General features: G+C 43.8%; 1 protein-coding gene across 1 annotated transcript in view; it reads right to left on the bottom strand.

Annotated features, from left to right (window-relative positions):
* prss12 (serine protease 12) overlaps nt 1-14,667 on the bottom strand; it is a 224,670-nt gene that overhangs the window by 9,871 nt on the left and 200,132 nt on the right. Inside the window, exon 12 of the mRNA XM_068017768.1 lies at nt 12,835-13,115. Coding sequence (XP_067873869.1) covers nt 12,835-13,115 — 281 coding nt within the window. The remainder of the gene's footprint in view (nt 1-12,834; nt 13,116-14,667) is intronic.

Raw genomic sequence — 14,667 nt, 5'->3', positions numbered from 1 at the left:
GAAGGTTGCATCGTCTGAACAGATACGACAGAGATGGATAAACTGGGAGAATGGAATCGAGTCCTTGCAGGAGGGGTGGTGTGAGGAAGTGTAGTCCAGTTAGTTGTGGGTATTAGTGGCCTTATCGTGAATATTAGTTGATAGCCTATCCCCAGAAATAAAGACAGAGAGGTTAAGGAAGGGAACGGAAGAGTCCGAGATGGACCATGTGAAGGTGAGAGAAGGGTGGAAATTGAAAAGAAATTCAATGAAATTTTCCAGTTCAGAGCGAGAGCAGGAAGTGGCACCGATACACTCATCATTGTACGGGAAGAAGAGGTGAGAAAGGAGGCCTGAGCAGGTTGGAACAAGGAATTTTCCACATATCCCACAAAAAGGCAGGCATAGAACCCGTGTGGGTACCCATAGCAACATCTTTTATTTGGAGGAAGTGAGTGGAGTTGAAGGAGAAATTGTTCAATGTGAGAACAAGTTCAACCAGGTGGAGGAGGGGTGGTGGATGGAGATTGGTTGGATATCCATTCAGGAAAGAAGCAGAGAACTCTCAAACCATTCTGGTGGAGCTGGAGCTGTAGAGAGAATGGATGTCCAAGGTGAATAGGAGACAGTAAGAGCCAGGAAACTGGAAACTGTTGAAGTGACGGAGGGCATCAGAAGAGTCTCAGATGTAGGCAGGATAAACTAGACAAGGGGAGTAAAAATAGAGTTGATATAAGAAGAAATCAGTGGAGTGGGGCAGGAACAATCTGAAACAATGGGTCCACCAGGACATTCCTGTTTGTGGCTTTTGGAAAGAAGGTAGAAGTGGGCTATCCAGGGTTGGGGAACTATGAGGTTGGAGGCTGTAGAGGGAAGATCACCAGAGGAGATGACGTCAGTGACAGTTCTGGATACAAAGGCTTGATATTCAATAGTGGGGTCATGGTCCGGGGGAGGTAAGAGGAAGTGTTACAGAGTTGACGTTCGGCCTCTGTTAGGTAGAAGTCTGTACGCCAGACAACAACAGCACCACCCTTGTCAGCAGGTTTGATAATGATGTTCGGGTTGGACCTGAGAGAACGGAGTGCTGCAAGTTCAGAGGGAAATAGGTTAGAGAGAGTGAGGGGAACCGAGAAAGTGAGATGGCCGATGTCATGCCGGCAGTTCTCAATGAAAAGCTTGAGGGAGGTTAAGAGGCCAGAGGGAGGAGTCCAAGTGGACAGAGAATATTGGAGACGAGTAAAAGGATTGCAGAGTGGGGGGTGGGAAGGGGAAGACCACTGGCCAAAGAAATGGCTGCAGAGGTGGTGACAATGGAAGAAGAGTACAGCATCATGCCAAACTTGAAATTTGTTGAGGTGGGAGCATTAGGGGATGCAGCTGAGGCCTTTGCTGAGGACAGATCATTCAGAGTTAGAAAGGGGAAAGTCAGAGAGTATCGTGACTGTATGGCAAGGGGTGAGATTCAAAGAAGAGCTGGGGTCAGGCGGAAGGGAAGGGGAAGTAGGATCCAGACAGGTGTTGGTACCCATGGTCGTTGAAGCTTGCGATCCTTCACACCTGAAAGGAAGATCAAAAGTTTTTTGTTAAAGCATCGGATGAGGTGAAATGACATTGTGACCAGGACAGCTTTGAGATAGCTTTGAGAGTGAGTTTGTGTTTCTTAAGAGAGGTCGAGAATGTATACGTGGTGGTGCATGACATTGAGAATGGATCTTAGGATGCAGCAAGGTCAACAGTTAGAGCAATACTGAATGTCTAAGAGCTATATATAATCATGGGTGGATCCAAACCACGAAGGGTGGAATTTCAATGGGAATCCACGTGGAATAATTTGGAGCTGGAGACAGCTGCTGAGGAAGGAGATGTGGCTGTGAAAATGAGTTTTGCTAGGTACCTAATCAAACACAAGAAGGGTGACAGAAAACAATGAAGGTAAACAAGGTAGAAGAAACAAACAAAAATCCTGTCGGAGAGAAGAGCAGAACCTCTTCAAGGTGGGCACTCCTGGAAGAGACATGGTAGTGAATTAAACACTAATGCAAAAGCAAATGTGACGGAAACCACCCAAATGGAAACATAATAATTTTGTCATATGGAACGCTGCTTGAACCCATTTTACTGGATATAGAATATAACTTGTTTAAAAGGACCACAGAGCTGAACAGCTAAAACATGGTTGCACATTTGCATTCCAAGAGACAGTTGCAAAGATAGACAATGGGAGTGCTCACTGATTCAATTGGCGTGATGGGTTTTCTCAATAGCGGTGATCAAAAGACATTGAGAGACAAGCTTCCACAATCCCCCCACCCCCCACTGAGTGTGACTGGAGAACTTTTGAAATCAACAATCCTCGCAGATGATGGTGTTTCAAATGAAGAACTGGTAACATGACTTACCTGCTGGCCAAACTAAGAATTGATTGAATTTTTCCTCACAGAAAGTTTTGGGGCAGATTGCAATTTGAAGACAAAAGAGAAGAAAGCTATCTCCCTGTCGCTCTCTCTCTCAAGCAAAGTCCCAAGGACCCACGGAAGCAATTTAAGCCTCAAGACAGAGGACCTCTTCAGCCTTCTGGTACCAGAAAAGCAAGTGTGCTTTGGGCCCCAGCAAGAACTACAAGACTGCAAATCCAACCAAAGACTTTACAGCAAAACTAAAGATAGTAACTGAATTCTGTCTACTACTCCAAACCCTCCCCTTTTAATTCTTTCTCCTCATCTGTATCTATTTGTATGTGTTTATCTCATATGCATGCTAGCGTGGTTGCATCACACATTTTTAGTAATTTTAACTGAGTTACAATGATAAGGTTAATAAACTTATACCTTTCTTGTTTAAACCTAAGAAAGCCTGTCTGATTGTAATTGTAAATGAACCAATCAGAGATCAGTGAGTAAGGACTCACTGAGGTGTTAAGCTAAAAACACTGTGTTTGAAAAGTTAAACCCTGTTACGGCCAAACCAGGAAAAGGGCAGGAGAGGAGCATAAAATACTGCAGACACTGGAAATCTGAAACAAAACCAGAAAGTGCTGGAAATACTGAGTAAGTCAGGTAGCATCTGTGGAGAGAAAAATCGAGTTAACATTTCAGATCTCTATGGCCTTTCAGTGCAGCAGCTTTTTCGGGAGCAGCGTGTGAGCGAGTGAGCAGCTGGGAAAGTCAGTTTGAAAGTAAATTTAATTTCCTTTTGTTTTTCGGCGGAGGCCAGGGGGCTGCTGGGTAAGTAAAACACTATATATTTGGGCGGTTTAAAATAACTTTCCTTTCAGTGCAGCAGCTTTTTCGGGAGCAGCGTGTGAGCGAGTGAGCAGCTGGGAAAGTCAGTTTGAAAGTAAATTTAATTTCCTTTTGTTTTTCGGCGGAGGCCAGGGGGCTGCTGGGTAAGTAAAACACTATATATTTGGGCGGTTTCTGAACCCGAGACACCACACTTGTAGTGTCTCCCACCCGCCCTCCTCCTCTAACCAAAAAAAAAAGGACTCGGTGGGGTGTTTATAAGGTAAGGCTTTTTCGATTTCTCTGGTTTTATTGTGATTGGTAAAAACTTTTCGTTCCTTTTTCATTTAACTAAGTTTAAACTTAAGATTAAAAATGGCAGGAGATCTCAGACCCGTATCATGCTCCTCTTGCTCAATGTGGGAGCTCAGGGACATGGCTGATGACCCTGGCTCCTTCACGTGCAGGAAGTGTGTCCAGCTGCAGCTCTTGTTAGACCGCATGACGGCTCTCGAGCTGCGGATGGACTCACTTTGGAGCATGCGCGATGCTGAGGAGGTCGTGGATAGCACGTTTAGTGAATTGGTCACACCGCAGATTAGGATTGCTGAAGGAGAAAGGGAATGGGTGACCAAAAGGCAGAGAAAGAGCAGGAAGGAAGCGCAGGAGTCCCCTGCGGTCATCTCCCTCCAAAACAAGTATACCGTTTTGGATACTGTTGAGGGAGATGGCTCACCAGGGGAAGGCAGCAGTAGCCAGGTCCATGGCACCGTGGCTGGCTCTGCTGCTCAGAAGGGCGGGAAAAAGAGTGGAAGGGCTATCGTCGTAGGGGATTCGATTGTAAGGGGAGTAGATAGGCGGTTCTGTGGTCGAAAACGAGGCTCCCGAATGGTATGTTGCCTCCCAGGTGCACGGGTCAGGGACGTCTCAGATCGGCTGCAGAACATTCTAAAGGGGGAGGGTGAACAGCCAGTTGTCATTGTGCACATAGGCACTAATGATATAGGTAAAAAACGGGATGAGGTCCTACAAGCAGAGTTTAGGGAGTTAGGAGCCAAGTTAAAAAGTAGGACCTCAGAGGTAGTAATCTCAGGATTACTACCAGTGCCACGTGATAGTCAGAGTAAAAATGAAAGAATAGTCAGGATGAATGCGTGGCTTGAGAGATGGTGCAGGAAGGAGGGGTTCAGATTTTTGGGACATTGGGACTGGTTCTGGGGGAGGTGGGACTATTACAAATTGGACGGTCTACACCTGGGCCGGACTGGAACCAATGTCCTTGGAGGTGCTTTTGCTAACGCTGTTGGGGAGGGTTTAAACTAATGCGGCAGGGGGATGGGAACCAATTGAGGTCAGTTGACAGTGAGGAGGTAGTAACAAAAGCCTGTAAGAAACTAGATAATGAAGTCAGTGTGACTAAGGGGAAGAGCAGGCAGGGAGCAGATGATGAATATAAAGGGACTGGTGGTCTGAGGTGCATTTGTTTTAATGCAAGAAGTGTAGTTGGTAAGGCAGATGAACTTAGGGCTTGGATTAGTACCTGGGAGTATGATGTTATTGCTATTACTGAGACTTGGTTGAGGGAAGGGCATGATTGGCAACTAAATATCCCAGGATATCGATGCTTCAGGCGGGATAGAGAGGGAGGTAAAAGGGGTGGAGGAGTTGCATTACTGGTCAAAGAGGATATCACAGCTGTGCTGAAGGAGGGCACTATGGAGGACTCGAGCAGTGAGGCAATATGGACAGAACTCAGAAATAGGAAGGGTGCGGTAACAATGTTGGGGCTGTACTACAGGCCTCCCAACAGCGAGCGTGAGATAGAGGTACAAATATGTAAACAGATTATGGAAAGATGTAGGAGCAACAGGGTGGTGGTGATAGGAGATTTTAATTTTCCCAACATTGACTGGGATTCGCTTAATGTTAGAGGTCCAGATGGAGCAGAATTTGTAAGGAGCATCCAGGAGGGTTTTCTAGAGCAGTATGTAAATAGTCCAACTCGGGAAGGGGCCATACTGGACCTGGTGTTGGGGAATGAGCCCGGCCAGGTTGTTGAAGTTTCAGTAGGGGACTACTTTGGGAATAGTGATCACAATTCCGTAAGCTTTAAAATACTCATGGACAAAGACGAGAGTGGTCCTAAAGGAAGAGTGCTAAATTGGGGGAAGGCCAACTATACCAAAATTCGGCAGGAGCTGGGAAATGTAGATTGGGAGCAGCTGTTTGAAGGTAAATCCACATGTGATATGTGGGAGGCTTTTAAAGAGAGGTTGATTAGCGTGCAGGAGAGACATGTTCCTGTGAAAATGAGGGATAGAAATGGCAAGATTAGGGAACCATGGATGACAGGTGAAATTGTGAGACTAGCTAAGAGGAAAAAGGAAGCATACATAAGGTCTAGGCGGCTGATGAAAGACGAAGCTTTGAAAGAATATCGGGAATGTAGGACCAATCTGAAACGAGGAATTAAGAGGGCTAAAAGGGGTCATGAAATATCTTTAGCAAACAGGGTTAAGGAAAATCCCAAAGCCTTTTATTCATATATAAGGAGAAAGAGGGTATCTAGAGAAAGGATTGGCCCACTAAAGGACAAAGGAGGAATGTTATGCTTGGACTCAGAGAAAATGGGTGAGATTCTAAACGAGTACTTTGCATCGGTATTCACCGAGGAGAGGGACATGACGGATGTTGAGGTTAGGAACAGATGTTTGATTACTCTAGGTCAAGTCGGCATAAGGAGGGAGGAAGTGTTGGGTATTCTAAAGGGCATTAAGGTGGACAAGTCCCCAGGTCCGGATGGGATCTATCCCAGGTTACTGAGGGAAGCGAGAGAGGAAATAGCTGGGGCCTTAACAGATATCTTTGCAGCATCCTTAAACACGGGTGAGGTCCCGGAGGACTGGAGAATTGCTAATGTTGTCCCCTTGTTTAAGAAGGGTAGCAGGGATAATCCAGGTAATTATAGACCGGTGAGCCTGACGTCAGTGGTAGGGAAGCTGCTGGAGAAGATACTGAGGGATAGGATCTATTCCCATTTGGAAGAAAATGGGCTCATCAGTGATAGGCAACATGGTTTTGTGCAGGGAAGGTCATGTCTTACCAACTTAATAGAATTCTTTGAGGAAGTGACAAAGTTGATTGATGACGGAAGGGCTGTCGATGTCATATACATGGACTTCAGTAAGGCGTTTGATAAGGTTCCCCATGGCAGGCTGATGGAGAAAGTGAAGGCGCTTGGGGTCCAAGGTGTACTAGCTAGATGGATAAAGAACTGGCTGGGCAACAGGAGACAGAGAGTAGCAGTGGAAGGGAGTTTCTCAAAATGGAGACGTGTGACCAGTGGTGTTCCACAGGGATCCGTGCTGGGACCACTGTTGTTTGTGATATACATTAATGATTTGGAGGAAAGTATAGGTGGACTGATTAGCAAATTTGCAGACGACACTAAGATTGGTGGAGTAGCAGATAGTGAAGGGGACTGTCAGAGAATACAGCAGAATATAGATAGATTGGAGAGTTGGGCAGAGAAATGGCAGATGGAGTTCAATCAGGGCAAATGCGAGGTGATGCATTTTGGAAGATCCAATTCAAGAGTGAACTATACAGTAAATGGAAAAGTCCTGGGCAAAATTGATGTCCAGAGAGATTTGGGTGTTCAGGTCCACTGTTCCCTGAAGGTGGCAACGCAGGTAAATAGAGTGGTCAAGAAGGCATACGGCATGCTTTCCTTCATCGGACGGGGCATTGAGTACAAGAGTTGGCAGGTCATGTTACAGTTGTATAGGACTTTGGTTCGGCCACATTTGGAATACTGCGTACAGTTCTGGTCGCCACATTATCAAAAGGATGTGGATGCTTTGGAGAGGGTGCAGAGGAGGTTCACCAGGATGTTGCCTGGTATGGAGGGCGCTAGCTATGAAGAGAGGTTGAGTAGATTAGGATTATTTTCATTAGAAAGACGGAGGTTGAGGGGGGACCTGATTGAGGTGTACAAAATCATGAGAGGTATAGACAGGGTGGATAGCAAGAAGCTTTTTCCCAGAGTGGGGGTTTCAATTACTAGAGGACACGAGTTCAAAGTGAAAGGGGAAAAGTTTAGGGGGGATATGCGTGGAAAGTTCTTTACGCAGAGGGTGGTGGGCACCTGGAACGCATTGCCAGCGGAGGTGGTAGATGCGGGCACGATGGAGTCTTTTAAGCTATATCTAGACAGATACATGAATGGGCAGGAAGAAAAGAGATACAGAAGCTTATAAAATAGGCGACATGTTTAGAGAGAGGCTCTGGATCGGCGCAGGCTTGGAGGGCCGAAGGGCCTGTTCCTGTGCTGTAATTATCTTTGTATTCTTTGTATTTAACTGGCAAAACTTAGAAATGTAATAGGTTTTTAGCAAGTGAAATGGGGGAGGGGGAAGGAGAATAAAAGGGAGGGTCAGTGATAGGGTGGAGGGCAAGAGAAATTAAATGACAAAAGGTTTCATGGTACAAAGCCAAGGGCATCAGTAATGGGACATGTAAAGAAACAAAAGATGTGTCTGGATGAGGCAGGATAGCAACTGTCTGAACACAAAGTAAAGGGATTAAGAAAGAAACAAAAGCTGGCGGGGTGGGTGGGGGGGGGGGTGGAATAAATGAAAAAAGAAAAAGAAAAAATGGGAGCAGAGGTTATAAGTCACTGCCAACACCTCCTCCCTTTGGCCCATGGAGCAGCCCCCTGTGGCAATGGCCCCTGGCAACAGCACTGCCTTCCCTCAGTCACCCAGCCATCTTTGTCAGGGCCTGGACACCCCAGACCCCTCACCTGCCTTTGAAGGTGCACCGTCATCGATGTACACTCAACCTCCTGGTGCAGCCCCAGCAGCGGCCTCTGATTGGCCAGCAGCTCTTGTGGCGGGCCGCCATCCTTAATAGAGCTGGCAGCCCCAGCAGCAGCCACTTAATTGGCTGCCACTGGCAAGATGCGGCACCAGGTCCCGCTGACTGCTGAATTGGGCTCAGCCCTCCCCATCCCCCCTGCTTTTGGCCCCTGTGGTGGGACCCCTGCCACATCAATAAAATCCCGCCCAAAAATTTCTAAATCATATGATAGTTTCTATTGCTTCTCCTTAATATTTATTTAATGTGCCTTTCTAGATCCTAGAACATATGTTCAGCTTTTAATGTCTAAAAGATGTCAAACTAGTTACTACGAATGGGTTAATTTACAGATTTTGGCACTATGCTGTAAAGCTCAATGTCAATGAACTCGCTGACAGTGACGTTTCAGTCTATGATACTGCATTTGCGCATGTGTGAGTAGTGCCATCTAGTGGTTATGTTGTCAACAAATGCAGCCTTAGGGAAATTAGTGGCTGAATCAGATGCAGTTTGATGAACAATACCAAAATCCCTGAAAAGCAGTCAGTTGTTTCACCACTGCATAGCTAAGAAAGGGGAAGAGCTTAAAGAGAAACTCCAGTAATCTTATCCGTACAATTGTACCTTAATTGATTGTCTATGGTAAACCTTTACAGTGGTTCTAAAGTACAACAGTAATGTAATTATTAAAATTATAAGGCTATTCTGTGTTTATTATTACTTCATACAGTCAAAAAATCATATAGAATAGGAGGCCATTTGGCCGATCGTGCCTGTGTCAGCACTTTGAAGGAGCTAGTTAAATAGTCCCATTCCCTTCCCCATAGCCATGCAGCTTTCCCTTTTAAAGTGCGTATCTAATTCTGTTTTGGAAGTGTCACAGACCTGCAATTATTTTTCTCCTCGAATTAAAAACAGTGTGTGTGCCTTTAAGACTTTGTTAAAAACAGTGCAGCTTTAAAGGAGAGAACATTCAGGAGACACAGTGTGCCACAATTATAAAAACAAGAAATGCTAGAAATACTCAGCAGGTCTGGCAGCATCTGTGGAGAGAGAAGCAAAGTTAATGTTTCAGGTCAGTGACCCTTCATCAGATGCTGCCAGACCTGCTGAGTATTTCTAGCATTTCTTGTGTTTATTTCAGATTTCCAGTATCTGCAGTATTTTGCTTGCATGTTTGTTACCCTGGGCAACAGCAGGAGAGAGCGAGGTCACATGGTAATGTTTCCACTTGACTGTGTGTGGAACTGTCAGAAACCAGTTGAAACCAGTTAGTTCTGAGAAACTTCCCAGCCAGGTGAACTGAAGAGAAAGAAAGCTATTTCCTCTCAGCTATAATTCTACAAGATGCTTCAAGCCAAGTTAATTCACTAATTAAAGAAGAAAAGCCTTATTTTTCAAGAAACCATTTGTATTGCTGTGCTCATTGTTCAAAGAACTGTTTAATCTTGCTGCAGCTGAAGAGTTGAATGTTTATCTACTGAAGGACTATTTTCATCAAATTCACGGGAAGACTTTGAGTGACCTTCGACTATTTCCACATTAGAAGACCTCATCCACCAGGAATGTAGTCCACAAAGACTTTCTTATTTTATTTATTCTTAAGAGACAGCTAATTCCTAAAAACTCCACTTTTAAAACCAGTTAACTGTTAGTTTTTGAGTATATGTGTGTGAATGCAGGATTTAGATTAAAATAAGAAGTTATAAGGTCTGTAGACATAGGTTTATCTTAAGAGTGTTTAAGATTTAGTTTTCAATAAATCGTTAATTTGTTGTCTAAAGATGCATGATTTGGTCTGTTTTATTCCAGGGGTTGCTGGGGTGTTTAATTTGACTGTTTTCCTATTGGGTTTTTAAGCTTAATAATATACTGCGACCTGTGGAGTGACAGGACTGAACTGACAGTGCTTTGCTCCTGCCACAGTTGTAACAAAAGTTACGATTGAATATGCTTCCACCACCCCCTCAGGTAGTGCATTCCATAACACCACAACTCCCAGGACAATGCCATGTTCTGATGTTAGCAAATTAAGTTGCTAAGTTGTTGATCTCTGGAGATGCTGTACATAGGGAGGCGGGAGCAGGTTGGGAAGGACCGTCAGAGCCTCCTGTTCCATTTTACGCCCCTCCCCTCACCCCTCCACATTCCCACTCTTTGGGGGGGGGGGGGGGGACGTAAAATTCCAGCCCAAATGTAGCCTTCAGACAAAGTGGGGTTAGAGGGTGGGTGAGAATTGAACCGGAGTGTATCAGATATAACTCAGGTTGCATTTTAAAGTTAGACATTGTGTCTTCATTTCCACCTCACCCTATCAATCTGAATGGCTGTTGGGTGGGAAACTTGTTGAAAAGATCATGAATCAGTAACATTCTCCAATCAAGTTCCCTTAGCAAACATAACACTGTTCAAAATCATGAGGGGTCTGGACAGAGTAGATAGGGAGAAAGATTTAGAAGAGGTCCTGCTGATAGTTTCAGCAGGACATACGGGAAACTCTTACTTCCAGGTTCCCGTCTGAAATCAACCACCACCACCCCTCCCCCTCCACCATCACCCTACACCCTCTCAATCCACTCTCTTCCTGGATCGATGTAAATATCAGGGCAAAGAATTTATTATGGAAAAGTTGACACTAACAACTTGCATTTATATAGTGACTTTAACGAATAAAGCACCTCACAGGAAATAACATTTAACAGAATGTAACATTTTGCAAAGAGGAAGTGCAGGCAGACGTAACAGCCCTAAAAATCTACAGGCAGCACATCTTGATGTAAGTGCCGACAATGCATCCACCTCTGACCTCTGCTACTGATCCCTCCAGAATCTGTAGGATGAGGGAAGCCACAGTTTTTTTGTCTTCAGGGTACTAGGGGGCCATCTGGGGCACCCTGGCCATCAAAGAAACCCCAATATCCAGTAGAGTCCTGGATGGAGAGGATGTTGGGTTCTTCCCATGGTATTTATTTAAAAAACGGTTCAAATAAAAATTATTTTTTTTCTTCATGGGGTCCATACCTCAATTGTCACCTGATACTTGATGTTGGCCCTACCTACGCTGGTTAGTCAGTCAATACAGTTCTTCTAATCAGGAATACCAGCTCTGACCAACTGCTAGGTCCCTAAGGCAGGAGCTCCAAGGTTCAGAGTTTTCACCCCTTTCTACATCAATGACCATGTTAGAGACGGGTAGGAGCTCTCTTCCCCAACAAGTCGAACACCAAATTTCACTGCTGGGCCAGGATTCGCCGTACCAGGGTCCCAGCCTAGTTTCTGGCCATACTGACAGAATCCATCTGGAGTTACGATAGGAGTCCACTGGAATGGCAACAAATTTCCAGCTCTAATAGTTTTAATATATTCTAGATAGATGCGAGGGTTGAATGGGAAAAAACAGAATCATATATCAACTTGACTGAGTTTAGTGATGGCATCGTCAATGAAAGATATACAAATTTGTTTGCTTCAAGCACAGAAAAAGAAATGGAAAAGCTAATATTAATAATATATGGCATTATCAGTCATAATATGTGTTTCATCATCCAAGTAAAGTGCAGTATATAGCTAGACTGCTATAGCTACAATATGTAGCTTATCAATGCCATCATAAAGATAATATAAATCACAGTGTATCCATGGTGATTCACTTACCAATAGAATTTAAGTCACCGAAAGTCTGAAGAAAACATGTTATTACAGTCACATGATCAAAGATGATTAAGATCATGATTCATTTTTGAGACATGCCTTAAAATTAGGCTGCTGGAATATTAGTGTACTAATACTGAATGTATTTACATGCAATTGCCTTGTTCACTATTTTAACATTGTTATTCCACTTAAATTGAGAATGAAGATCGGCAACCATGTGTCTGGAAGGGGAAAAAGATCAGAAAGGGGAAGAGTGGTGCAAGTGTCTTGCAATTTTAATTTGGAACCAAAAGGAAGGGCCTTTTTCTGGCTTCACATTCAGGTAAGTAAAACCTTTTTTTTAATTTATCTTTTTGACAGCTGCCTCCAGCAATTCCTTTAAAGACTAGAATTAGCTGCTCTGTGCCTGAGAAAGTAGCGCAGGTACCAATCAATTTTGGGAATTGACCTGAAATAGAAATTAGGCCCCCAATCTGTATAAACAATGGCCTAACGCCTGTTTCAAGCAGGTACTTTAGACAACTACAGGGTGTTCGAATCAATATGATGTGCGGCATATACCCATCACAGAATAAGCACATGCTCACTATATTGGACCCTTCAGCACCCGTAGTTTGCCTGAAAAGCAAATGTGGCGTGATCACATTTCAAGGCCAAACTGTCAAAATGTTCATGCAAATCCCAAATTACTACACAATGTTTGAACATTTCATCTGTCATATAGGGTATTTGCACAAATCTGTGCTGTTAGTGGAAAGCGTCGCCTGCTGAGAGCACATTTCAGAAATTTGGGAGCATATTTGCCACGATTTTCTGACCAATAGCCAGAAAATCATGGGCAGCGTTCATCCAAATTGCTGATATCTACTGATGGCAGATGAGGCTCCCAACCAGCTTTATATCTCCAGTTTAGTTTGATGGTATTCCTGTGTGTTAAACACTTGGCTAATTACACAATCACAAAAATAACGTCACCATTTATGAACCAAGTAAATAAACCTGATGTATTTTTGAACATCATATTTGGCTGGTCGCAATTAACTAAGACCTCGAATTACCTAGGTCCAATGCATCTTGGTTAGTTACTCTTCTTAGCTACAGATTGGAATATTGTTACCTGTGTCACCCCATCCAGTGATGTAGCAGTTTGAACCTCTTTTTTGTATACGCTCTCTCCTGTGTGGTAGACATACTGGCAACACATGGGCATTGAATTTGACGCAATGCTCCTGCTGTCCTTCTAGCTTTACCAATGCAACATCATAATCATTAGCATCAGGCTTATAGTCCTTGTGGATAATAATGCTCTTCACTTCAAGGTCTTCTTCATATTCCTCAGATACTAATGTGTGGTAATCGCCAACACGCACTATATAATTTTTTGTGCTGTTGCCATACCTACCAAAGAGAAAGTGTAAATTTAAGAAGAAAGTTTAATTTAATAGACTGTCACAGAATCATAGAATCAATGGTTACAGCCAAGAACAAGGTCACTCAGCCCATTGTGTCCGTGCGGGCTCTCTGCAAGAGCAACTCACCTGGTCCCACTCCCTCGCCTTTTCCCAATAGCCCTGCATATTTATTCTTTCCAGATAATTATCCAGTTTTCTTTTGAATGCCTTGATTGAATCTGCCTCCACCACACTCTCAGTCAGTACATTCCAGATCCTAACCACTCGCTGCACAAAAAGTGCTTTTCCTCATGTCACTGTTGCTTCTTTTGCCAATCACCTTAAATCGGTGTCCTCTGGTTCTCGATCCTTTGGCCAATGGGAACAGTTTCTCCCTATCTACTCTGTCCAGACCCCTCATGATTTTGAACAGTGTTATGTTTGCTAAGAAAACTCGATTGGAGAATGTTACTGATTCATGATCGAAGAAAGAATATACAAAAGCATGCAACAAGGAAAGGCCAATTGGCCTATTAAACCCATTCCTTCCATAGATCATAACTCTAATAAACTCATAGCTTTGATGGTATGGCTCACTTAAGATGCTTTTTTATTTGGTACTTTGTTAGGTCACAGGAGTCTGATGTTCATGCAGCAGTTCCATACATGCACATTTCTACAAACAGCTCCTTTATTTTGACAGAAAAATCGTAGCGACATATATTTTTATCAGGATAAGGACACTTATGGAATGTAGCTGATTGAAGGAAACCAGGATCTCCATTCATCAGGTGAATTAATGGAGTGACAAAGTGTCTTTACATCCAATCGCTCTGCAGTAGAGCACTGAATTACAATTGAATTTCCCTTAACAACAGAAGAATTAAGGAGGGCTATTTCATTCCCACAAAGAATCAATATAAGATGGGAAAAGGGGGTATCTTGAGTAGGGCCCAGATTTTAGTTACACTCACAAAAAGGTTCCCAGACTAAACAATTTCTCCCACATTTTGTTTTTTTTTGCGTAACTATCTTTATTTTCTTACATTTATATTTCTTGTTCATACCGGAAACCTTCCTTTGACACACAATTTACCCAGCTGAAAGAAAGGAATGCCAAAGGTAAACTTCATTTTCCTTCCCTCCATTTGGGGAACAGACCGATATTCCCATGCAGCATCAATAGGATTTGAAAGTCCCTGTGTGAGGAATCACAGTTGTGGCCTTGCATCCCATATATTTCACAACACAGCTTATTTATGACATATTAAAAAATCTAGAAATTTGCAAAACTGCATGTTAGAAAATGCTGGGAACAGTCAGCAGGTCTGGTAGTAGCTGTGGAGAGAAGAAGGTAGGGATTATGTTTCTGAATGATGACCTTTCATCGGACCTGAAACATTTCATGAGGAGGCGGTAATCCAACTTATCAGCTGAAATGTCAGGGGCGAGCCCACCTCCTCCAGGCCTGGAGCCACATTGCTATTTTGCGTGGCCCAGGCACTTAATTGGCTTCAGTCAGGGCTTCTGCCCCTCTGAGGAGAGAGCTGGCAGCTCTT

This window comes from Heterodontus francisci, chromosome 1 (genome assembly GCF_036365525.1).
Source record: "Heterodontus francisci isolate sHetFra1 chromosome 1, sHetFra1.hap1, whole genome shotgun sequence".
NCBI classification, from domain to species: Eukaryota; Metazoa; Chordata; class Chondrichthyes; order Heterodontiformes; family Heterodontidae; genus Heterodontus; species Heterodontus francisci.
This window is presented reverse-complemented; position numbering and strand designations above follow the sequence as displayed.